General features: G+C 35.7%; 1 protein-coding gene across 2 annotated transcripts in view; it reads left to right on the top strand.

The window, feature by feature from the left end:
• TMTC3 (transmembrane O-mannosyltransferase targeting cadherins 3) overlaps window positions 1-24,515 on the top strand; it is a 70,930-nt gene that overhangs the window by 15,274 nt on the left and 31,141 nt on the right. For both annotated transcript variants that reach the window (XM_053658793.1, XM_053658794.1), the window contains exons 2-7: window positions 11,138-11,353; window positions 16,404-16,622; window positions 17,629-17,728; window positions 19,184-19,299; window positions 19,748-19,920; window positions 23,818-24,070. In XM_053658793.1, the coding sequence (XP_053514768.1) occupies window positions 11,165-11,353; window positions 16,404-16,622; window positions 17,629-17,728; window positions 19,184-19,299; window positions 19,748-19,920; window positions 23,818-24,070 (1,050 nt within the window). In that variant the 5' untranslated portion in view covers window positions 11,138-11,164. The remainder of the gene's footprint in view (window positions 1-11,137; window positions 11,354-16,403; window positions 16,623-17,628; window positions 17,729-19,183; window positions 19,300-19,747; window positions 19,921-23,817; window positions 24,071-24,515) is intronic.

Raw genomic sequence — 24,515 nt, 5'->3', positions numbered from 1 at the left:
GTTAAATCTCCCCATTTCTGTAGATGCTCACAAGTTGAGGTTCCATACTTATTGTGCATAAAACTTGTTCCAGTACTAAAGAAGGGTGGCTGTTGTCGGGCTCACTGGTCCCGGAGGCATGATTTACCATGTTAATTTTAATTTTTCTTTTGAGCCAATTATAAAAGCCTAAATTGAAAGAAGTCATGTAAAAACAGTTCAAGTAAAGTCAGGAATCACTTCCTAAAGCCAGTAGGTTTTCTATTCTGAGAAAAGACTCACCCAAGCTCACTGGATGGGAAGGTGGAAGCTGGTGAAGCACAGTGGGCTCCTGCTGCTGCCTCGCACCAGGTCAGGTTTGAGAGGTGGGCCTGGGTGGGCTTCTTCCGATTCCTGCCCCACTACTTCGAGTAAATGTCAACATAAGAATGTGCAGCCTATAGAGACATTTTATAAAAACTTATTTGTGCCAGGGACTGGACACAAATAAGGAAGGAAGACCTCAACTGACTTACATAAATGCTTCAGGGAATAACAGTTTGCAGCTTCTTTTTATGCATTTAAGATTGAGGAGGGAATGTAAGGAAGTGGGAGAAAGCACAAGTTGGAAATAGGTTACAAAATAGTTTAGATTATGTGCTTTCTTGAGGGTGACTACAGTTTATTGCAAAGATCTGTTCAGACAGTTGTGCAGAGTAGACAGGGCTTGCTTAAGGCAAAGATAACGCTTTTAGTAAAAAGCTGTGTGCCTAGGGCCTGACTATCCAGATTGACCCACCTATTAAGGAATTTATGATCAGTGACCCTGTGAGGTTACTTTCCATAGAACTTCTTTTTCATCCACACAGTTGTCTTTATTCTTGTGGATTTACAACCTTCTTTTTTTTAATTAATACCTTTTGTGTTCGTCATTTTAGCATGTTTGAGAAGGAGCTATGGCAATATCTGTTGAGTCTCTCCAGTCGTTCAACAGGCACCACCAACTTCTTTTTTTGTTTTTCTGTTTTGTTTTGATAAGTGTATAACTACAAATTTATACCATTTAGAGATGGTAAACTATTTCTGGATTCAAGAGATGCCCTTACAGAGCTCTGCCTCTCCGAACATGCCTGTGCCTTGTCTTCCCCCCCCACCCCAGGCTTGTTACCATTGTACCTCTCTTTCCTAAACTCTAAGCTCTAAGGGCCTTTCTTTTGCCTCCTTAGCTGTTCCCTGAGCTTACTCAGTCCAACTGGAAAACTACTACCTCTGTAACTTTGTAAAGAAACTCTCTCTTCTTAAAAAGATTTTATTTATTTATTTTTAGGCAGAGGAGAAGGGAAGGAAAAAGAGGGAGAGAAACATCAGTGTATGGTTGCCTCTCGCACACCCCCTACTGGGGAACCTGGCCCGCAACCCAGGCATGTGCCCTGACTGGGAATTGCACCCTTTGGTGCAGTGACCCTTTGGTTCTCAGGCCAGCATACAATCTACTGAGTCATACCAGCCAGGGCAACTTTCAGTTTTTATATTAAATTTATTGAGGTGACATTGGTTCATAGGGTCATACTGGTATACATTTCTGTGATATATGATCTGTATATTACACTGTGTGCTCACCACCCAAAGTAAAATTATCTTCCATCAGCATATATGTGACCCCATCCCATTACCCTTTATTAACCCCAACCTCCATCCCTCTGGTAACCACCATGCTGTTGGGAAATGCAAATCAAACCTGAGTTGCTGTTGTCAAACAGCAGTTGGAGTCCTGCTGCCCAGCACCACCCTCTGGGCAAAATTCTGGAGGCAAAGATTTGGTGATAAAGGAAAGGTGTCTTTACTCAAAAGCTACACAATTTTGGAATAACAGCTTTCTACATGCATTAGTCACTTAAGCTTATGTCAATTAAGGCTAAAATCTAAATCTTTAGTTATAGCTTTAATCATTTAAGCCTATCAGTTAAGGCTAAACTCTTTAATTACTGAGTTCCCCTTTCATTCTAGTATTAGTTCACAAACTAAAACAATAGAAGATAAATAAAGCTACAGAATTTTGGAAGAATGGCAGTCTTCTGCCTCAGAGCCAGTCCCCTCTAGAACACCCAAAGAATAACCCTTCCACCCTGTGCCAGGCCAGCCAGATTCTAGGCTGGGCCTGGAGTTTCTTCTCCTATCCAAAATACTGTCCTTTGGAAATGCAGGTAGGTGAGGAAGACAGGCAGTCACCATCCTTTTATTTTAAATCTTCTGGCTCATAATTCCATGTGCTCCTGAGGTGTTCAGCTTCTCAGCCAATCCCCTTCTAGGCTGTTCACCTTTGCTAGCACCCTCCTCCTAGGACCCCTCCTGACTCCTTCCCAGTGATCTGATCAGATCTCTTTGTATCAGTACCACCTCATACCTGTTAGAATGGCTATTATCAACAAGACAAGCAATAACGAGCTGGCAGAGAAAAAGGAACCTTATTGCCTGTTGGTGGGAGTACACACTGGTGTAGCCACTATGGAAGGCAGTATGGTGATTCCTCAAAAAATTAAGACTAGAGTTACCACATGACCCAGCAATCCATCCTCTGGGCATCTGCATGGAATATTTGAATACATTTGTTCACGAAGATTGTGCACCCCTATGTTCATTGAAGCATTATTCACAGTGGTGAAGACAGGAAGACAACCAAAGTGTACTTCAGTAGAGTGTTGGATAAAGAAGATGCGGTCCATACATACAATAGAAAATTTTCTCATAAAAAAAGAGAGAGAAGCCCTTACATAATTCTTGTTTTAATTGAAAACTATATTTCTTCAAAAGGTACAGCTAATTTCCTTTCATGATTCATTGCACTGGGTTTTGCACTTCTTTAAAAAGTCTAGTATATGTCCTAAGGTTTTACTCTCTGATTCTAAAGATACTTTAGTATTTTCTCATATATAAATTGTCAGTGTAAGAAACATCCAAAACTGTAGAGAATTTGCGTACATTTATCTGAGCTAAACTGACAACATAACATTTCAAATGCTGAGAATGACAGTTTTGCAGTTTCTTTTATATATTTTGTAATTAAGGAGGAAATGTAAAGAAGATTTACATGAAAGAAAGCAGGGTACAGGATAGCAAACAATATTATATGCTCCTTGCGGGTGGTTATGCCTCTAAGGGATCTGAAAAGAAGCATTTCAAATGTGTGTTAACCTAGATACACAAAAACAACAGACAGGACCGGTATAAAGTGAAGATAAACCATTTACAGGCCTGGAGGTGACTACCCACAATGCCTTCCCAGTTAGGAATGCATGACCACATCACCCTGTGAGGTTACTTTTGGTCACTGAACTTGTACATATCCCCATTTTCACTCACAAAGTCTTACATATGACTTTAATTTTTTGCCTACAAAACTTTATTTTCCCAGTTCTGTAAATCAGAAATTCCAGATGGGTTTTGATAGACTGACATTGAGATAGATGTCAACAGGGCTGTGGTCCTTTTAGAGGCTCTAATGAGAACATGTTCCTTTGTCTTTTCTAGCTTCTAGAGGCTGCCCTCATTTCTTGCCTTATGGCCCCCCCCAGCCAGTCATCAGATCACTCTTACCTCTGCTTTTAGGCTCCTCTAAACTCTTCTATGAGGTCTCTGGCCATTGGATTGGTTTACCACATAATCCAGGATAATTTCCTCATCTCAAAATCCTCACTTCAATCACACCTGTAAAATCTTCTTTTCCATCAGGTAATAAATTCATGGGATAATGGGATTTGGATATGGGCAATTTTGGTGGCCATTATTTGTTTTTCCACAAGTGATAACACTAAATGATATACTGGCACTACTCCAGCAGGAAAAGTGTGTTATCAACTTGTTTTTTAAGAATACCTTTCTACTTTATTTTTATCGTAGGGAGAATCTTCAGTATCTAAGTATCTACCAATTCATGTAGTTCCTTATACTCTTTATACCATTCTCTCAATGAATCCTTTTTAAGCAATAACTTAATTATATATTATGTTTAAAGTCCATTCTTTAAAAAGTATTATAATTGGAAAAAAAATCATGACGTAGATCTAGATTATAAATTCATATGCCCCAAAGGTCAAATAGATAGCATAAGTCAATCAAATTAATCTCAGTGAAAGATAATGGGACTGTTGTTAATTGTCTAGTGTAGAACTAGCATAACTGCATTCAGTACAAATATTTTTTAAAACCTTTCGATCAAACTAAACAAGGATGGAGGCTACAAGATTCTGTCCCTGATTTAAGTAATAGTTGATCTTTAGGTCTATAAAATAATAAAACATAAATTTTTTCTACATTTCAGAAAATCCATCATCATTAGTGGTCTTTTCAAGTATTGGGGTTTTTTTTTAGATCTTTTTAATGTTTTTTTCATTGCCATTTATCCCTATTATGCCCTCTTCTACCTCCATCTACCACAGTCACCACACTGTTGTTCATCTCCATGAGTCCTTTTGCTTCTTTTGCTCCATTCTTGCATCCCCCTAACCTCCCTGCCAGGGCTGTAAGCCAGTTCTCCATGAGTCTGTCTCTGTTTTGCTTGTTAGGTCAGTTTGTTCATTAGATTCCACATGCAAGTGAAATCATATGGTATTTGTCTTTCTCTGCCTGGCTTATTTCACTTAGCATAGTATTCTCCATGTTCATCCACTATTAGAAAGGATACAATTTTCTTTTCTGTTTTTACTGTCAAGTACTATTCCATTGAATAAATGTACCATTGTTGTTTTATCCACTCATCTGCTGATGGACACTTGGGTTGCTTCCAAAACTTGACAGTTGTAAATAACACTGCAGTGAACATAGGGTGTTTATATTCTTTCAAATTAGTGTTTTATGCTTTCTTAGATAAATTCCCAGAAGTGGAATTGCTAGGTCATAAGGCAGATCCATTTTTAACTGTTTGAGGTATCTCCATACTGCTTTCTACAGTGGCTGTACCAATCTGCATTGCAACCAACAGTGCAAAAGGGCTCCCCTTTCTCCACATCTTCACCAGCTCTTGCTGTTTGTTGATTTATTGATGATGGCCATTCTGACTGGGGTGAAGTCATATCTTATTGTGGTTTTAATTTGCATTTGTCTTACGATTAGTGATGTTAAGCATCTCTTCATATGTCTATTGGCCATCTGTATGTACTCTTTGGAGAAGTATCTCTTCAGGTCCTTTGCCCGTTTTTTAATTAAATCATTGGGGGTTTTTTGGTGTTGAGTTTTGTAAGTTCTTTATCAATTTTCTATATTAACCCCTATTCAAATGAATTGGCGAATATGTTCTCCTATTCTGTGGGTTGTCTTTGTATTTTGATTGTCTTTTTGGTTTGATAGGGCCCCATTGTTTTTCTTTTGTTTTCCTTGCCTAGGTAGATATATCCAATAAAATATTGCTATGAACAATGTCCAAGATTTTGCTGCTTGTGTTTTCTTCTAGGATGTTTATGGTTTCAGATCTAACATTTAAATCTTCGTTCCATTTATAAGTTATTTTTGTGTGCTGTGTAAGAAGGTGATCTAGTTTGATTTTTCTGCATGTATCTGTCCAATTTTCCCAACACCATTTATTGAATAAACTATCTTTAGCCCATTGTATTTGTTGCTTCCTTTGTGAAGCATAAATTGACCATAAAGGTGTGGATTTATTTCTATGCTCTCTATTCTGTTCCATTGAACTGTCTTTTTATGCCAGTATCATGCTATTTTGATTGCTGTGGCCATTTAGTATAGTTTAACATTAGGTAGCATGATTCCTCCAACTTTGTTCTTTCTCAAGATCACTGGTTTTTGAGGGGCCTCTTTTGGTACCGTACAAATTTTTGAAATATTGGTTCTAGTTCTGTGAAATACATAATTGGGATCTAGATAGGAATTGCATTGAATCTATAGAATGCTTTGGGTATTATGGACATTTTAATGATGGTAATTCTTCCTATCTATGCACACGGTATGTGCTTCCATTTATTTGTATCTTCGATTTCTTTCTTCAGTGTCTTACAGTTTTCTGTGTATAGATCTTTTACATTCCTGGTTAGATTTATTCTTAGGTATTTTATTCTTTTTGAAGCAATTGTGAATGGGACTGTTTTCTTAATATCCCTTTCTGATAGTTCATTATTGGCATATAAAAATGCAGCTCATTTCTGGATATTAATTTTGTATCCTGCTACTTTTACTGAATTCATTTATAGTATTTTCTAGGTGGAATCTTTAGGGTTCTCTATGTGCTGTATCATGTCATCTGTAAATGATGACAGTTTTACCTGTTCCCTTCCAATTTGGATGCCTTTTATTTTTTACTTCTTGTCTGATTGCTATGGCTAGGATTTCCCATACTGTGTTCAGTAGGAGAGGTCAAAGTGGACATCCCTCTCTTTTTCCTGATCTTAAGGGGAGCACTTGAAGTTTTTGCCCTTTCAGTACGATGTTACTAGTGGTTTTGTCATACATGGCCTTTATTATATGTAGGTATGTTCTCTCTATTCCCATATTGCTGAGAGTTATCATAAATGGGCACTGGATTTTATCAATTTTGTTGAGGATTTTAACATTTATGTTTATCAGGGATTATGGCCTATAATTTTTTTTAGTGTTTTTAGTTTTTTTGTAATTAGGATAATTCTGGCTTTATAAAGTGAGCTTGGGAGTCTTCACACCTCTTGAGTTTTTTGAAGTAGTTTGAGAAGAATGGGTGTTAGTTCATCTCAGAATGTTTTATAAAATTCACCTGTGAAACCATGTGGTCCAGGGCTTTTTTTGTTGGGAGTTTTTTGAATACTGCTTCATTTCATTAGTTGCAATCTGTCTATTCAGATTCTCTGATTCTTCCTGACTTACTTTTGGAAGATTGGATGTTTCTAGGAATTTATCCATTTTTGTTCGGGTGGTCCAATTTGTTGGCATATAGTTGTTCAGAATATTTTCTCATAGTCCTTTGTATGTCTTTGTCATCAGTTGTTATTTCTCCTCTTTCATTTCTGATTTTATCTGGGTCCTCTCTCTCTCTCTTTCTTGATGAGTTTGGTTAAAGGTTTGCCAGTTGTGTTTATCTTTAGCTCTTGTATTCATTGAGGTTTTTTAGACTCCATTTCATTTTTTCCTGTTGTCATTTTTATTGTCATTCCCTTCCTTCTACTCACTCTGGGCTTTGTTTGTTCTTTATCAAGTTCCTTTAAGTATAAAGTTTGTTTATTTGAGCTTTTTCTTATTTATTGAGATGGGCCTATAATGCTATATAATTTCTGTCTAAGATTGGTTTCCATGTACAACAGATTTTGGTTTGTTGTGTTCTAATTTTCATTTGATTTCTTCCTTGATGTCATTGTTGACCCATTAATTCAGAGGTGTCAGGCTCCTTTTCACTGGGGGCTGCTTCAGCCACGAGGCTGCCTTCAAAGGGCTAAATGTAATTATAGGACCATATAAATGTAACTATTCCTTCCCAGTTAAGCAAGAGCTCAGCGCTGCTGCCAGGTAGAAACAAGGTGGAGGGCCGGATTCAGCCCATAGGCCTTGTGTTTACCACCTGCGCATTAATTGTTTAATAACATGTTACTTAGCTTCCATATCTTCATGTATTTTTTAGTTTTCTTCTGATTGATTTCTAGTTTCATAGCATTGTGGTTAGAGAACATGCTTGATAAGATTTCAGTCTTCTTAAATTTGTTGAGATTGTTTTATGTTCTAATGTGTTGTACACTAGAAAACGTTCCATGATGTGCACTTGAAAGGAATGTATTTCTGCTGCTTTGGGGTGAAAGGCTCTGAAGATACCAAATTTACCTTGGCGGAGATCACGGCTGATCTGAGAGATACAAGCAAACTCTTTAAAATATTGTTACATATATTGGGTACATATATTCAAGGTCATCAGTAGCTGTGTGTTTGTATGTGATTAATGTTGAAGCCATCAGTTTGATTATAACACATGTTTCATAAAGGTGTGTGATATTCAATAGTAAATTTTATCTGAGATATACTGTGTACTAATAAGTAAGTATTGGTGTAGTTTTTTTGTTTTTGAATTTCTAAGTCTGTTATTGTGTTTTTTTATTTTCCATTGAAAATGGCTTGAAAAATATATCAATTTAATAATCTATGAAATGTTGAATAACTTCAGCGAATACTACTCAGGTCTTATGGTGAGAATGATAGAGTCAAATGTGAGAATGAAAGGGATATAAAATATGAGGATTATGTGGAATTTCATTCAGAAGATTCATATACCGAGCAAGTTATTTCCAGTGAAGATGAATTAGACATTAATGAAGAGTAGTTTTTGGGGGGGAAGGACAAAGAATCAAAATGGAGGAAATGTCCAATAAGAAGACAAACTAGAAAAAAGCCACAGAATGTTTTGTGTCAATTTTTGTTAGTTCAGCCAAACACAAAAAAATGCCAAGATAGAACTTGAAACTTTGAACTGCTTTATTGCAAATAATACTTTAGACCTAATCATATGATATACAAATAAATACATCAGTTATATCTTGAACCAGTTTTCCTGAGAAATGGATGCTAACTTAATAGACAAAACCAAATAGAAAGCATTTTTAGGCCTCATGTATAGCAGGTTACATCTCAGAAATTGGCTAAATTTGCAGGATTTATGGGCTACAGATGTTACTTTTTCCCCCCCACATTTGAGCACATACTGTAAATGAATATATCTCTCAGATACACATGACCTGTGCTGTAATTTCTTTGACCACAATCTCTGCAGTGCTAAATCTGTTTGATCTAGTTTGTCATTTAAAGCTGTTATTTCCTTGTTGATTTTCTGTCTGAAAATCTATCCATTGAAGTCAGTGGGGTGTTAAAATCCCCCACAATGACTATATTTCTATTGATCTTTCACTTTATGTCCATCAACATTTGCTTTACATATTTTGGTGCTCCTATGTTAGGTGCATAAATGTATACTAGGATTATATCCTCTTTTCCCCTTTATCTTTATGTAGTGTCCTTTTTTGTCTCTTACTGTAGCTTTGGTTTTAAAGTACATTTTGTCAGATACAAGTATTGCTACCCCAGCTTTTTTTTTTCTTTTCCATTTACATGAAATATCTTTTTCCATCTCTTTACTTTTAGTTTCTGTGTATATCTTTTGTTCTGACATGGATCTCTTGAAACAGCACATATATGGTTCTCGTTACCTTACCATTCAGCTACCCTGTGCCTTTAGATTGGAGCATTTTAGTCATTTACATTATTGCCATTTGTTTTCTTAACTATTTTTCTTGAGGTTTTTTTCTCCTCCTCCTCCTCCCCTGCCTAGCAACCCCTTTAACTTTTGTTGCAGTACTATCCCCATGATGTGGGGATGTTATGCTTCATGTTGTTCCAGAGCTCCCTAACGCTCCTGATTTTTTAATTCTTTCTTCTTTTTGATGTTTTACTTGGGTGTTTTTTCTACCTTGTCTTCCAAATTGCTGATTCCATCCTCTGCTTCATATAACCTACTGTTTATTCCTTCTAGTCTATTACTTATTTCAATATTACATCCTTTGTTACTGATTGGTCATTTTTATGGTTTCTCTTTTTTCATGCTGTTAAGCATCCTTATAATTATTCTAAATTCTATCTGATAAATTGCTTGCCTCCATTTCATTTAGCTCTTCTGGAGAATTCTCTTGTTCTTTCATTTGGGGTCAGTATCTTCATTTTCCTATTTTGGCTGCCTCTTTGTGTTCACTTCTGTGTATTAGGTAGATCTGCAAAGACTCAGGTACTGACCTATGTCAGACGCTGTCTGTAATTGTCCCTGTGCAACCTGTTTGGAGCGACCAGCAATCCTCATCTTCTGGCTCCCTCTGCTGGTCCTGGGTATGTGCAGAGAGAACCAGTATGTTCCTCAAGGCCCTCTTTTACAGCAGTGGGCCTGGGGAAGGGTCATATAAATTTCAAAACTCCCAGAGATCTGCCTCCTCCTGCAGGCTTTCTGTTAGGCTTAACCAGGGAAATTGCCTCCAGCTTTACTCCTCAGCAACAGGGCTTAAGCTTCACAGGGTGGGGCAGAGTAACTGCTGTGGACGGGGCCAATGCTTCTCCACAGACTGATGCCACTTGGAGGGGAGTGTTCTGCCCAAGAAAGATGGTTTCTGTAGTATATGGAGTGACTAAACACGGGATCCTGACAGCTGATCCTTCAACTCTCACCAGCCACCAACCCCAGACTCTCTTTAATGTATCTCTGTCCTCCCTCAGCTGGAGCCCAGGGTAAGTGGCTGCAAATGAAATTGTGTGTGTTGGCACTCTAAGAGGATGGCTGCATCTCTAGCTGTCTCCTGCTGGCAGACAGAAACCCCACTGCTTTTCATAGCCAATGTTATTTAGGTTACTTTCCCACTTCTGGTGTTACAGGCTGGAGAGCACAGCTTGGGGTTTGGACCCCACACTTCTCAGGGTGAACCCCCTCGGCTGCTGAAATATCCCTCCAGGACTTCCGCTACTGCCCCTGGGACCCCAGCCAGCCCGCTTGCTGGTTCCTCTATGCTCCTTAACAGTCTCGTTTTGGTGAAATGGTTTATTCCATAATAAGCCCTTGGTTATAAGGCTTCTCTGCAGCTAGTGTTTGGTGTGTTAGTCAGGATGATTTTTTAATAATTTACTTGTAATTCCAGTTTGGTCCTGGGAGGACTTAATTTCCACCTACTCTGCCGCCATCTTGGATCAAGTACTTTGTTTTCTCAAAAAGATTAAATTAATTAATTTAGTTTCTCACTAAGAGTAGTTTAATTTAGTTTAGGTCACATCCTGTGACTTTGTTACAGTTACCTGGGCTGTGTCCATGTGAGTGTGTGCATCTCCATTTCCCAGTTGACCTGTTCTGCGATGAAATACTAGTTCTAAGTTCACTAGTAGTTAGTTGGAAAGATAGGTCTAAAGATTAAATGGTGAAATAAAAGACTGTAATAGAGGTTTGAAAACACATGTGAAGGAGCAATCAGTTCTGCATTATGTTAGGAATATGGAGAGGTGATCACCTGATGATTTTTAAGATGGATGACATTTGAGCTAAGCTTTGAAAAATTAGTTCTCTGGGATAATTAGCATTCAGTCTTTGTTTTACATAGTTACCCTTCTATTAAAACTGTACTTATTTTGAAAAGAAAAAGAAACATCTTCCTTATTTCATTTTATCTCTGTGATTCCTGTCTCCTCCCCATAGATTTTGTGTACAAGTGCTTTGGAAAAGATGGCTGATATTAGCCTCAAGGAAATAACCTTAATAGTAGGTGTGGTCACTGCCTGCTATTGGAACAGCCTCTTCTGCGGTTTTGTTTTTGATGATGTTTCAGCAATACTGGATAATAAAGACCTACATCCGTCTACACCTTTAAAAACTTTATTTCAGAATGACTTCTGGGGAACCCCTATGTCTGAGGTAAGTAATTACCTTCATAATTACTTTTGTATTACTTATAGGAATCTCAGATTTTAAAATATTCTGTTAGTTTATTACTCCTAATTTTTTATCACCATTTTCATCATACCAATTAATGAATTAATGGATTTTTCCTCCTAAATTTTATGAGACATAACATGTTTTTTTAAAAATTGGTAGGAAGTTGAAGATATTATCTTTTTTAAAAGCAGTACTTTTTTATTTTCTTCGTTTTGTACCTTGGCTTAATCATATATATATGAAAAGCAAATGTGTTAGGAGAACAATATGTGTAATACAAGTCTGCTTCTGACTCACTGATTTTTTCCTTTCTTGTGAGGCAAAAGAGATGACTACTTGTGATATATTTAACCATTTAAAAATACATATAACTTTAAAATAAATTGGACCTTTGTAAACATAGTAAGTACACATGCTGCCAATTTTTCTGTAGAAAAAAATGTGATATATTAAAATGTTTAAATGTAACATATCTCTTACCTAATAATTAACTTGATATTATATTAAGAACTGAAAAGTTTATTTCATTTTTATGAGGGTAATTTTACTTTGCCAAATTGAATCCTTGCCAGTTTGGGACCATCTGGATTGGATTCTAATTTTAGTCCTATTATATAATAGCTGTGTGCAGTAGGCAGTAATACAGATTTTTAGATGCCAGGTCACTTTCCTAATCTATAAAACAATAATACCTTGAGGATAAGTATATGAATTAATATGTTTATAGTACCTACACATAGTTGCTAAGACATAATATATAACATTCTTTTATAGTTATAGTTCATCAATCATCATTGGTGGCTTATTTCTGCATTTTTTAAATTTGGAAGCTTCACAAGCATGGGGATGGGATCTTTATTTCCCTATTCATGAACACATAATAATTATTACATATTGATAAATAATCAGACTATTTTTCTTGCAACCCTCCTGTTATCACCCAACTCTAGCCTTTAGAAGAATAAATCTTTTGATAACAAGGGAAGATTTGTTTTATTTACAGTCTTTTCTAGACAGTTGATTTCCCCTTGTCCCTCCCTTACTGTTTAACCCCACAGACCCTTAGAAGTGTGTCCATTTCCCTCTCTTAATGGCAGTGCCTCTTGTGATTTAATCATGACATTGAGATTTTCACCTGAGAGTTTAGCTGGTCAGATTAAAGGGCTCAGGAAAATTATCGTACCATGGTATTTGTGATTCTTCTCAGCTTCACAGGTGAAAATATGTGAACATTTTGTTCAGAGCACCTATGAGAACACACGAAGAAGAAGTAAACTCAGGTGGAATGTATGAACAAATTAGACTAATAATTTATAGTGAGGAGTGTCGTTCCTCCTTTTTTTTTTTTTTTTTTTGGTTTTAATACTCACCCAAGGACATGCTTATTGGTTTTTAGAGAGAGGGGGAAAGAAATTTCGATTGGCTGTCTCCTGTACAAACCTCTACAGGGGACCGAACCTGCAACCTAGGTATGTGCCCTGACTGGGTATTGAACCTAAGACTTTTGGGCCTGCAGGATGATGTTCCAAGTAATTGAGCTACACTGACCAGGACGACTGCCTTGTATTTTCTGATAGGCATGTTCTCTCTCAGTAGGGAAGTGTGCCACTAGGGAAAAATTATTCTTGGTATATAGGTGTCATAAGGTTTCTTGACAAGCCTGGAATTAGCACTTTCATAGGACCTAATGGTTGATTTTATCAAGTAGTGATAGCCTAGAAGCTTGCAAAGACACAGACCTTTGTGATGATATTTGTGCAAATGTAGATCTTAAAGACACATTTTGGACTTAGGACATTCTCCTTGATCTATATGAATACTAACTACCACATTAGGGAATCTTTAGACTCCTCTGGTCTTCTCATTGTTTAGAATAATTCCTTTAGTAAGCCCATTCTTTAGATGTATAATATTCTGTTTATTGATGTTTTCCTATATTGCAACTCTGGCTGCACATGGAATCTGCCTGGGGCACTTTAAAAAATATATTACCAAGGCTCTACCCAAACCTATTAATTACATTTATTTCATATTGGGATGCAGAAATCAGTATTTTTATTCTGTTTTGTCTGTGTGTTCTCTTTCTTGTTACTGTGGGGTTTGGCCGGGGGTGGGGTACGGGGCGGGGGGGCGGGAAGGACGCATGTAAGCTGCCCTGGTGATTGGTACAGCCCTGGTGGAGAACCACTGACCTGTAACAAGCTGCACCCTTCTGGCATTTGGCCTGTGAAATACTGTGTTAAGGTAACTTCTGCAGATAACCTGTCACTATGTTTTGCCATCTATATATGGAGATTCACATTAACAGGGAACTGTGAGCTTATTTTTTCATTATATTTGTCCTTACGTTTCTATTGCCAACCAATTATGTTTAATATACCTGAATGTAATAGTGATCTGAATTGTCTTGTTTTAATGGAACTTGCTGTTTTACTCTATTTTCACAGAGTAAATTTGATATCTAGACTGATGATTATCAACAAGAGTGGAATCTTACTTAAATGGATTATTGATAATTTATATAAATAGTTATATTAATAATTAATCTATATTTTAATGGTGTCATGGCTTATATTTAAGTCTTTTACCCACCTGGAATTTATTTTGCTGTATGGTGTAAGTCGGTGCTCAAGTTTTATTTTTTTGCACGTAGCTGTCCAGTTCTCCCAACACCATTTGTTGAAGAGGCTATCTTTACTCCATTTGATGTTACTGCCCCCTTTGTCAAATATTAATTGACTGTAGAGAGTTGGGTTTATTTCCGGGCTCTCTGTTCTGTTCCATTGATCTATGTGCCTGTTTTTATGCCAGTACCAGGCTGTTTTGATTACAGTGGCCTTGTAATACAGTTTGGTATCAGGTATTGTGATCCCTCCTACTTTGTTCTTCTTTTTCAAAATTGCAGCTGCTATTCGGGGTCATTTATGGTTCCATATAAATTTTTGAAGTGTTTGTTCTATGTCTGTGAAATATGCCATTGGTACTTTAATAGGTATTGCATTGAATCTATAAATTGCTTTGGGTAGTATGGACATTTTGATGATGTTAATTCTTCCAATCCATGAATAAGGTATATGTTTCCATTTGTTTGTGTTTTCCTTGATGTCTTTCTTCAGTGTTGTGTAGTTTTCTGCCTACAGATCTTTTACCTCATTGGTTAGGTTTATTCCCATATAACAATAGAATTCTATGCAGCAGAAAGAAAGAAAGAAGGAGCTCCTACACTTTGCAACAGCATGGATGGAACTGGAAAGCATTATGCTGAGTGAAATAAGCCAGGTGTTGAAAGACAACTACCATATGATCTTACCTTTAACAGAAAGCTAAACAACAAAACAAACAAGCAAAATAAAAATAAAGATACTGAAATAGAGAACAGGGGGACACTGACCAGAGGGGAGAGAGGAGGGAATTTCAGGGGGAAAAAGGGGGGAGATTTAGAAGAACTAGTATAAAGGACACATGGGCAACAACTAATGGGGGTGGAAATGGGAGGGAGGTGGGGAGCATGGGGGGGTAGGCTGGGATGGGAGTAAAAGATAGAAAACTGTACTTGAAAAATAATTAAATAAAAAATAATAAAAATAAAAACTTAATCTATATTTTAGTTTTTATTACCTATGGCATATACACATCTAATAGACCTAGCAAAACAATTGTTTATTCTGCAATTAAAAATACCTATACCCTATCACTTTCTTACTTCATCCTTTCAACTTGCAAATATGTTGTAACAGAACCACAATAATATTTTAGGCACTCACAGTGTTTCTAGAGCCTTTTTTGCTTTCTGGTACAAATGTCAATTTGATATGGTTTGTGCTTTAAAAACAATGTTGTATGCCTAAGCTGAAACAAAAAGGATGTAGAGGAATAGCCAAACAGGAAAGAACATTCTAGGTAGACCTCACTCTTGCTGTGTATGTTCTTAATACAGACATATTAAAATGTTCCTGATTTCAAGGTGTTTGTTGCTTGTGCTTCCCTGTGTTCTGTAGTAAGGATGAGCAGGCTATGGTAAGAGGTAGGAGCGCACAGAAGCTGATTGTGCATTCCTTACATAAAATTTATAAGAAATTGCTTTGGCTAGGTGACTCATTTGGTTGGAGCATCATCCTATACACCAAAAGGTTGCAGGTTCAATTCCCAGTCAGGGCACATACCTAGGTTGTGGGTTCAACCCCTGGTCAGGGTATGTACAGGGGCAGTTGGTCACTGTCTCTCTCCTCCCTCCCCCAAATCAATAAACATTTTAAAAAATGTTCTAAAATTATAAGAAATAACTAAGATTGTATTTTTTTTATTTGTGTGTTTTATTCTTAAACCTGATTTGATTTTTGTCTTAGAGTAAAACTATTTCTGGTTAAATGTAACTTCTAGTTTATTTAAAAAATTAGTACTTTGTATAAAATTTGATTTATTATTAATGGAGACTGTCATAGCAAAGGTGTCTATTCTCTTATTTTAAGAAAGTTTTTGCTCTTGTATTATTCTGTGTAGTATTTGGGGATTTTCGGTTTAATGTATTCAGGTTTATACCTCATGGACATGTTTTTCATAAAACAACTAGACAGTACTTTTTGAGCTGTTATTCTTTAAACTGCAGTGCTAAGCATTCCATTCTTATATTTTCTTCTAAAAATCTAGCCAGCAGTTACATGAATGCTTGTGTTGATAATAGATTGGGGAGCAGTTTTGAACATAATCCTGTGCTCAAACTTGATTAGTACCACTATTTTTCTACGTTTTGAAAGCTCTTTGTATTGAAGAGGATTTTATATGTGTTTCCTCTACTGTTACTTCTGTGACTACTATATATCAGAGAGAAAACTGCCTTGTTTGGGGATTAAGGAAATAGGAATCACAGATTATCATTTATCTTTGTGTTATTTGAGGGGCATTTCATTATTTTATTGTTATTTCTCAGCCAGATGTGATACTTTCATTAATAAATGCAATGATTAGTTTATATACCTCCCCCCCAAAACCAAAGTACTGTAGTAATCAATGATTGTTTTTTTCCTTTTAGGAGAGAAGCCATAAGTCTTACCGCCCCTTAACAGTATTGACATTTCGCTTAAATTATCTGTTTAGTGAACTGAAACCAATGTCATATCATCTCCTAAATATGATTTTTCATGCTGTGGTCAGTGTGCTATTTCTTAAAGTCTGCAAACTTTTTCTCGACAACAGAAGCAGTGTGATTGCTTCTTTACTCTTCGCAGTACACCCAATACATACTGAAGCAGTAAGTGAAACTGGAAATTAAAGTTTGTTTTATTATTTTTTTACAAAACCTACACAGTGACTATAATGGTATATATATTTAAGAATAATATTTAACCATGACTTTATTATAGACTCTTAAATCACTATAATAAGTCCAAACATCCTGGTGCACAGATCTAACTTTCTATTATGTAAAATTTTAAAATTTAAAATATCTTTTGAAACATAAACACTTATTATCAAGAACATGAGATAAAATCACTCAAATTTAGTAATGTAACATATAAATGAATACAATTTTATTGTTTGCTTATGTTTAAATTTGTGTGTGTGTGTGTGTGTGTGTGTGTGTGTGTGTGTGTTAGAGGAGAGTTGAATTGTGTCTCCCACTGTCTTGAACCTTTTGGTATCTAGCATTTTTCCATACATATACCAAAGTGATGGGTTGTTTTAAATTTTACAGTGAGTTCAGAATACTTTAAAGGGAGAGGTTTGGTGTTTTATATTTATTTTTTTAGAATTTAAAGGGACTGAAGTTTATTATTTAAACTCTAATTTGCAGGTTTATTGTAAGATAAAACTTAATGAATTTCTGGTACTTTTGGGTTTTAAGAATACTAGTATTTTAAGAAAATATTTAAGGAGTTCTTAGCTTTTTTCTTTTCTTTTTTAGATTAGGAACTGCACTATATATTGTACTATAATTATGTAAGATGTTACCATTGGGGGAAGCTGGGTAAGGGATATAGGGGACCTCTCAACTATTTTTGTAACTTCCTGTCCATAATTATTTCATAATAGTATTAATTAATAAAAGAACTTTAACGAGTCACTAATAAATTTATTTTTGTGGGAGATACACAAATTCACCACATGAGGGCACTCAAAGAATATCTAAGAAAGAAATGTGCACTTGAAAAGTTATGGCAGTTTAGTTTCTCATTAAAGTGCTATTGCTGTTCTGTACAGTTAAAAATTTCAGGATGCTCCTTATTAATATGATGCCCCCACCTGTCTATTTCCAGGTAACGGGTGTGGTAGGAAGAGCAGAACTTTTGTCATCTATCTTTTTTCTAGCTGCATTTTTGTCATATACCAAATCAAAAGGACGGAATAATTCTATAGGTAAATGTCTTAACATTTCTTTTTTTTTCTATAGCTGTAAAACTTGATCAGGCAATTTTTATCTACTTTAGTGCTGCTTATCAAACATATGCCACACTTGGGGTTTGCCATTATGTATTGTACTACTTTAGCATGTGCAGACATATGAAAGTATGCAACATTGTTGATATTAAAATTTCTTGCATGTAGTTTATATTTTATCATGACAGGTTCTCTATGATGTTTTTTTTTAATTACCCTAGGATATAGGAGTTGTAAGTTCATTCTTAGTTCCTTCTACTATTACCTGTAAATGATACAACTACCGATATTTCAGTTGTCTTTCTATAAGTAAATAATACCTCTGAAAGCTGTGAATTACATTATTAGTCAAAATTAAAAGCCTATTAGAATATAGCTTTTATTATGTTTTGATCATAGTTAAGCTGTTTATTGAGTCCCTACCATGTATGTGGCCTACTCTGGTCAGTTTGCACTCTTAAATCATACTAGCATTTTTTTTAAAACTGGAAAACAAATAGAGGTCACAGTATCTGAAAAGAAAACTGAAGCTCCGAACAGTTGCCCAAAGTCACAAGGCAGGTTAGGAGTAAGTCCAGAATTACACTTACAAGTCATTGTTCCTTGATTAGTTACTACTAAGTAGTAGCCATTTAGTTCAAGTTGATGAAGTAGGTTTTTCATTTAAATAGAATTTATGAATATTCTGTTTTGAATTTTTAAAAGAATAGTATTGATTTACATGCTTATTAACCTGATTCAGTTTTTAACCTTTCTTTTAGTAAGAATGCTACTTTGGTTTTAATAAATTAGGTATATTGATATCTGTGTGTTAATTTTAGGTATTTGTCTTTATTTCAAATTGATGGTTCATTACTTATGACACTCAAGCTTGTAAGTTTAAGTTTCTCTTTTGCAAATTGCCTACCCTACATTTGTTTTAAAAGTTAGTATTTGGTTAGATAATCTTGCACAAAAAAAATTTTAGTTTATTTTATACATTTTAATGTTTTGTTTCGAATATGAAAGCATAAATTACTTAAATTATTTGAATATATTTTATAGGTTTTTTGGGTTATTTCTAATATTTATGTTTAGAGAGTGGGAAGGAAGGAAGAAAGAGAGGGAGAAAAACATCAGTGCGTGGTTGCCTCTTAGGTGCCCCCTACAGGGGACCTGGCCCACAACCCAGGCTTGTGCCCTGACAGCATTGAACTGGTGACCCTTTGGTTCACAGGCTGGCACTCAATCCACTGAGCCTCACCAGCCAGGGCTATTTAAATACATTTTAAAATATATAAAGCACAAGTCATTGGGAAATAGCATAAATGTGAGTATATTACAGAATCACAAGTAAAGTTTTTTAGTAATGTCTAATTGTTGTCTAACTTAAAATATCCTTTTGTGGTGTTAAAAATTATTTTGTGTAGTTTTATATTTTTTCTTAAATTGTAGTGTGGACGGCAATTGCATTGACAGTGCTCTTAGTGGCTGTTGCAACATTGTGTAAAGAACAAGGAATAACAGTTGTGGGAATTTGCTGTGTGTATGAAGTATTTATTGCCCAGAGGGTAAGAAGAAACTTAGATTTTTTGATGTTATCGTTTATTATTATTTATTTGAGTCTGATTATAATAAACTTATTTTCAAAATGTATTTTCATCGTTCTGATTACCAATAATACCAAAATTTTACAAGATAAAATCATACTTTATCTCATACTCACTGAAAATTAATTAACATTTTAGAGCATGTTCAGCTTTTCAAAAGCTGCTTTTTAAGTTTCAATAATGGAATTATTGAAACAAATTGTTGGGCAAGTTGGAATATTTTACAAGATAATTAATTATTGGCTAAGGTTACTGGGTTCAGTTTTATTCATTATCAGTTCCACAAATTGTTTTATATTGATTTTATAGTTACAGTCAATATCTATCAAATCTTGCATTTAAAGAGTACTACATTGTTGAAAACATGATATATATGGTTATTTATTTAAAACTTTTTTTTCTTTTCCAGTATACTTTGCCATCATTATGTACTACTGTTGGACACTTTCTCTGTGGAAAGGGTAGTATTCCATTTTCTATGCTGCAGACATTAATAAAACTCATTGTTTTGATGTTCAGTACACTATTACTTGTTGTGATTAGAGTCCAGGTTATTCAGTCCCAACTTCCAGTATTCACCAGGTATGAATTTCTGTTTTGTTTTTTTTCCATCCTTTTTAAAGTTAACTTTGGATTTTAAATGATTATAAATGTTATAGGAAGTCTTTAGTTTATATTGTGTTTTTTAACAGCTTGAGTTATAATTAATATTTTTAAGAGCCTGCATATACTTAAAGTGTACACATTAATCAATTTTGCAATATGTATGTACTCATTAAACCACAGTTAAGATATTAGGACCCTCAAATTGGTTAAGTATTAAGTCTTCTGTATGCTTAGTGATTTTTTTCCCATTAATTATTGAGAAAAGGATGTTGAAATCTCAGGCTATAATTATAAAATTCTCTTTTTCTTTTAAGTAGAATCAGTTTTTTTTTGTTTTGTTTTGTTTTGCTTTTGTGTTAAAAAGCTCTATTAGTACGTGCATAAACATTTTGGTTTGTAATTTCCTCCTGGTGAAGTGATCTCTGTATCATTATTAAATGAACTTCTATACCTCAAATAATAGTCTTTATTCTGAAATTTGCATTGTCTTATACTAATTTAGGCTCTTAAAACATATTCATGTAGTTCGTGTTACGCAGTTTTTCTTTTTCCATCCTGTTACATTTTATCTGTCTATATTTTTGTATTTCAAGTGTTTTGTTTTTGGTTTTTTTTTGGTAAACTCATAGAATTGGGTCTTCATTTTTTTGTTTGGTCATATTATATGCCTTTTAAAAATACATTTTATTGATTATGCTATTACAATGGTCCCATTTTTCCCCCTTTATTCCTGTCCACCCAGTGTACCCCCTCCCACCCACATTCCCCCCCTTTATTCATGTCCATGGGTTATACATGTAAGTTCTTTGACTTCTACATTTCCTATACTATTCTTAACCTCCGCCTGTCTGTCTTCTACCTACAATTTGTGCTACTTACTCTCTGTACCTTTTCCCCCTCTTTCTTCCCACCTAATCCCCCGCTGATAACCCTCCATGCGATCTCCCTTTCTGTGATTCTGTTCCTGTTCTAGTTGTTTGCTTAGTTTGTTTTTGTTTTTGGTTTGATTGTTAATAGCTATGAGTTTGCTGTCATTTTACTGTTCATATTTTTTTATCCTCTTTTTCTTTTTTTTTTTTTTTTAAAGATTTTATTTATTTATCTTTAGAGGGGAAGGGAAAGGAGAGAGGGAGAGAAACATCATTTGGTTGGTCCTTGGGAGGTAGGAGTGTGGGGTGGGGGGGCTTATCCTCTTTTTCTTAGATAAGTCCCTTTAACATTTCATATTATAAGGGCTTGGTGATAATGAACTCTTTGAACTAGATCTTATCTGTGAAGCACGTTATCTGCCCTTCCATTCTAAATGAAAGCTTTGCTAGATAGAGTCATCTTGGATGTAGGTCCCTGCCTTCCATGACTTGGAATACTTCTTTCCAACCCCTTCATGCCTATAACGTTTCTTTTGAGAAATCAGCTAATAGTCTGATGGGAACTCCTTTGTAGGTAACTGTCTCCTTTTCTCTTGCTGCTTTTAAGATTCTGTTCTTATCTTTAATCTTGGGTAATGTAATTATGACGTGCCTTGGTGTGTTCCTCCTTGGGTCCAACTGTTTTGGGACTCTCTGAGCTTCTTGGACTTCCTGGAAATCTATGTCCATTGCCAGATAGGGGAAGTTCTTTATTATTTGTTTAAATAAGTTTTTAATTTCTTCTTCCTCTTCTCCTTCTGGTACCCCTATGATTCAGATGTTGGGACATTCAAAGATGTCCTGGAGGTTTCTAAGCCTCTACTCATTTTTTTGAATTCTTGCTTTGTTTTGTTGTGGTTGAATGTTTCTGTCTTCCTTCTGGCCCACTCCATTGATTTGAGTCCCAGTTTCCTTCCCATCACAGTTGGTTCCCTGTACATTTGCCTTTATATCACTTAGCATAGCCTTCATTTTTCATCTAATTTGCAACCAATTCTGTGAGCATCCTGATTACCAGTGTTTTGAATTTTGCGTCTGTCTCTTCGTCACTTAGTTTTGTGTTTTCTGGAGCTTTGATCTGTTCTATCATTTGGGCCATTTTTTTTTTTGTCTCAGTGCACCTGTTAGTAGTAAGGGTAGGACCTTAGGTGTTCACCAGGGCAGGGCAACCGGATCGCTACGTTGTGACACTGTATGTCGGGGAGGGGTCTGAGAGGGTACAGTGCTGCTTCCTCTGGTCTCTACCGGTTTTCAATCATTTCCTCCACTTCCCACAGTCAAATTGGGCCCTTCTCGTGCAGACTTCCCGATGGGTGGCCTTGTGTAAGTTCTGGGACTCAGTGGGTCTCTCCAATGAACTCTCCTATGATGCTGGGAGTTTCTCCCACTGCTTTAACCCCCTCAGGTTTGAGGCTTTATTTCCCTGCCCTGGAACTCTGGGTTGTGCGATCCGTCTCACTCCCCAGTTGTTCCTCCTGATTTATCTGCACGTGAATGTGGGACCGCCTGGTCCACAATCAGCCACCTCACCAGGTCCACCAGCCACCACCGTGCTGTGAGTCCTCTCCACCTGGCTGCCCAACTCTGCCCCTCCTGCCACTCTGGATGAATGTTTAAATTTAGAACAGAACATAAAGAAAACGTGAAGTTATTATTTTGAAATGTACTTTAAAGCGATGATTTGACTTAGTTTTTAGGAAATGGGCTAAAGTAATGCAATGTACGTTAAAATACATCATGGCCTTGGAAAATGTAAACTAGGATATAAGCTTATATTGTTATATACTAGAAGAAAAAGTAGAAACATAGGAGGGGGGACCAAAAAACCCAAAATTATCTTCTGCAGGATGAGCCCCTTATAACACAGGCTTCGCCGGCTAGGTGAGTGTTCTAAGAACCCAGCTGTGTCATTGCGGTAACTGGCATTGTTGTCAGAGGCTGTGTCAGCTTCAGTGAAGTTTTTGAAGACTCTTTCAACATGTTTGCCCCTTTCATGATGGGTGATTGACAAGCACACCTGCTCACACTGAGCTGAGTGTTCAGCAGTTTTTGACCTAAAAAAAGTCATGATACCCATGCCCGCCCCCCATTCACCTGATCTCACCTGGATAAAAAAAAAGTCCTCAAAGTGGATCATTTTGCCAGTGTAGAAGAGGTGAAACTAAGGAAGGCAGAAGCACTAAAAGGCATCAAAATCAGCAAGTTCAAAAACTATTTTGAGCAGTGGAAAAAATGTCTCTATAGTTGTATCACATCAAATAGAGAGTACTTTGAAGGTGATTAAAGTTTAAACATGTAAAAATAAATATACAATTTGAAAAATTCCATTTTGGGGGGATTCCCCCTTGTATAACATGTTATATAGGTCTATACAGTTAGTATTCCATGCTGGAAATTTGGTTTTTAGCTTTCTAGAACTCTATATAAAGAGGAAAAGCTCATAAATGATATAGTTTTCTCTATGATGAGAAACACATAGTAATTTTTTTCTAGGAAGCATAATTTTTATTAGCATTTAGTGCTGAAAGAAACTTCTCATTTAGAAAACATTGGTTAGTGTTCTTAGGATTCATACATCACATACGACACTGATTCTTACCCAACTTTTCTTGCTCCTTTTAATCAGAAGGTCATAATTTAATGAAAGCACTTCAGCAGAGTGTCATAATATTGTAGTAGGAATTTCTGGATTATTCTTATAAAAAGCTAGAAATAGATAACTTGCTTGCCATTCAGTCAGCTTTTCATAACTACTACTTCTCTCAACTAGACATTTTATACAAATAGACACTTTAAACTCTGGCAGGAGTCTGAGGTATTGATAAAAATATTTATGTCTTCTATTTAACAAGAAAAATATAAAATATTGCTTTTATTATTATATCATTCAGTATTTTAGTTATATACTAAGTTTATGTTAAGAAAGTGTTTTAGTTTAAGTAATTTTTTTTCATTCTTTCTACAGGTTTGATAACCCAGCTGCTGTAAGCCCAACTCCAACAAGACAGCTAACTTTTAACTACCTCCTCCCTGTGAATGCTTGGCTTCTGTTAAATCCTTCAGAGCTCTGCTGTGATTGGACCATGGGAACAATACCACTTATAGAGTCATTTCTAGATATTCGAAATGTTGCCACATTTATTTTCTTTTGTTTTTTGGGGGCTTTGGGAGTATTCGGTCTCAGATACCCTGGCAATTCCTCCAAAACTGTTTTAATGGTAAGAAACTTTCTTTATTTTTCAGATGATATTACATTCCATCGATTCATTAAGAGACTGCTTTTAATTTATTAAAAACATCTTTTTAGAGGCAGAATATTTTTTTTTCAACATCACTAATTTGTGCACTTATTTTAGGTTATCCTAAAATTCTGTATCAGAATTTGAAATGCATGCATAATTTGATATATATTCAGCATGTAAAATAAAAACTGATTATGAAATTTTTTAATTTGGTAGAAACTCTGAAGTCACAAGGTATCTCTTTTGGCATCATTTTCTTGTATATTTTTTTTACCTTTTTACCCAACTTACACACTTTTTGAAGAAATATTATATACTTTTATTTCTTATTATATACTTTATTATATACTTTATATAATAAAGTATATAATAAGCCATATTATATACTTTTGGGGGTAACAGAGAAGAGTGTCATCAGAGA

The sequence above is a fragment of the Artibeus jamaicensis genome, unplaced genomic scaffold, assembly GCF_021234435.1.
Source record: "Artibeus jamaicensis isolate MK-2021 breed Jamaican fruit bat unplaced genomic scaffold, CSHL_Jam_final scaffold_584, whole genome shotgun sequence".
NCBI classification, from domain to species: domain Eukaryota; kingdom Metazoa; phylum Chordata; class Mammalia; order Chiroptera; family Phyllostomidae; genus Artibeus; species Artibeus jamaicensis.
The sequence above is the reverse complement of the archived record's forward strand: the minus strand, read 5'-3'. Positions and strand labels throughout refer to the sequence as shown.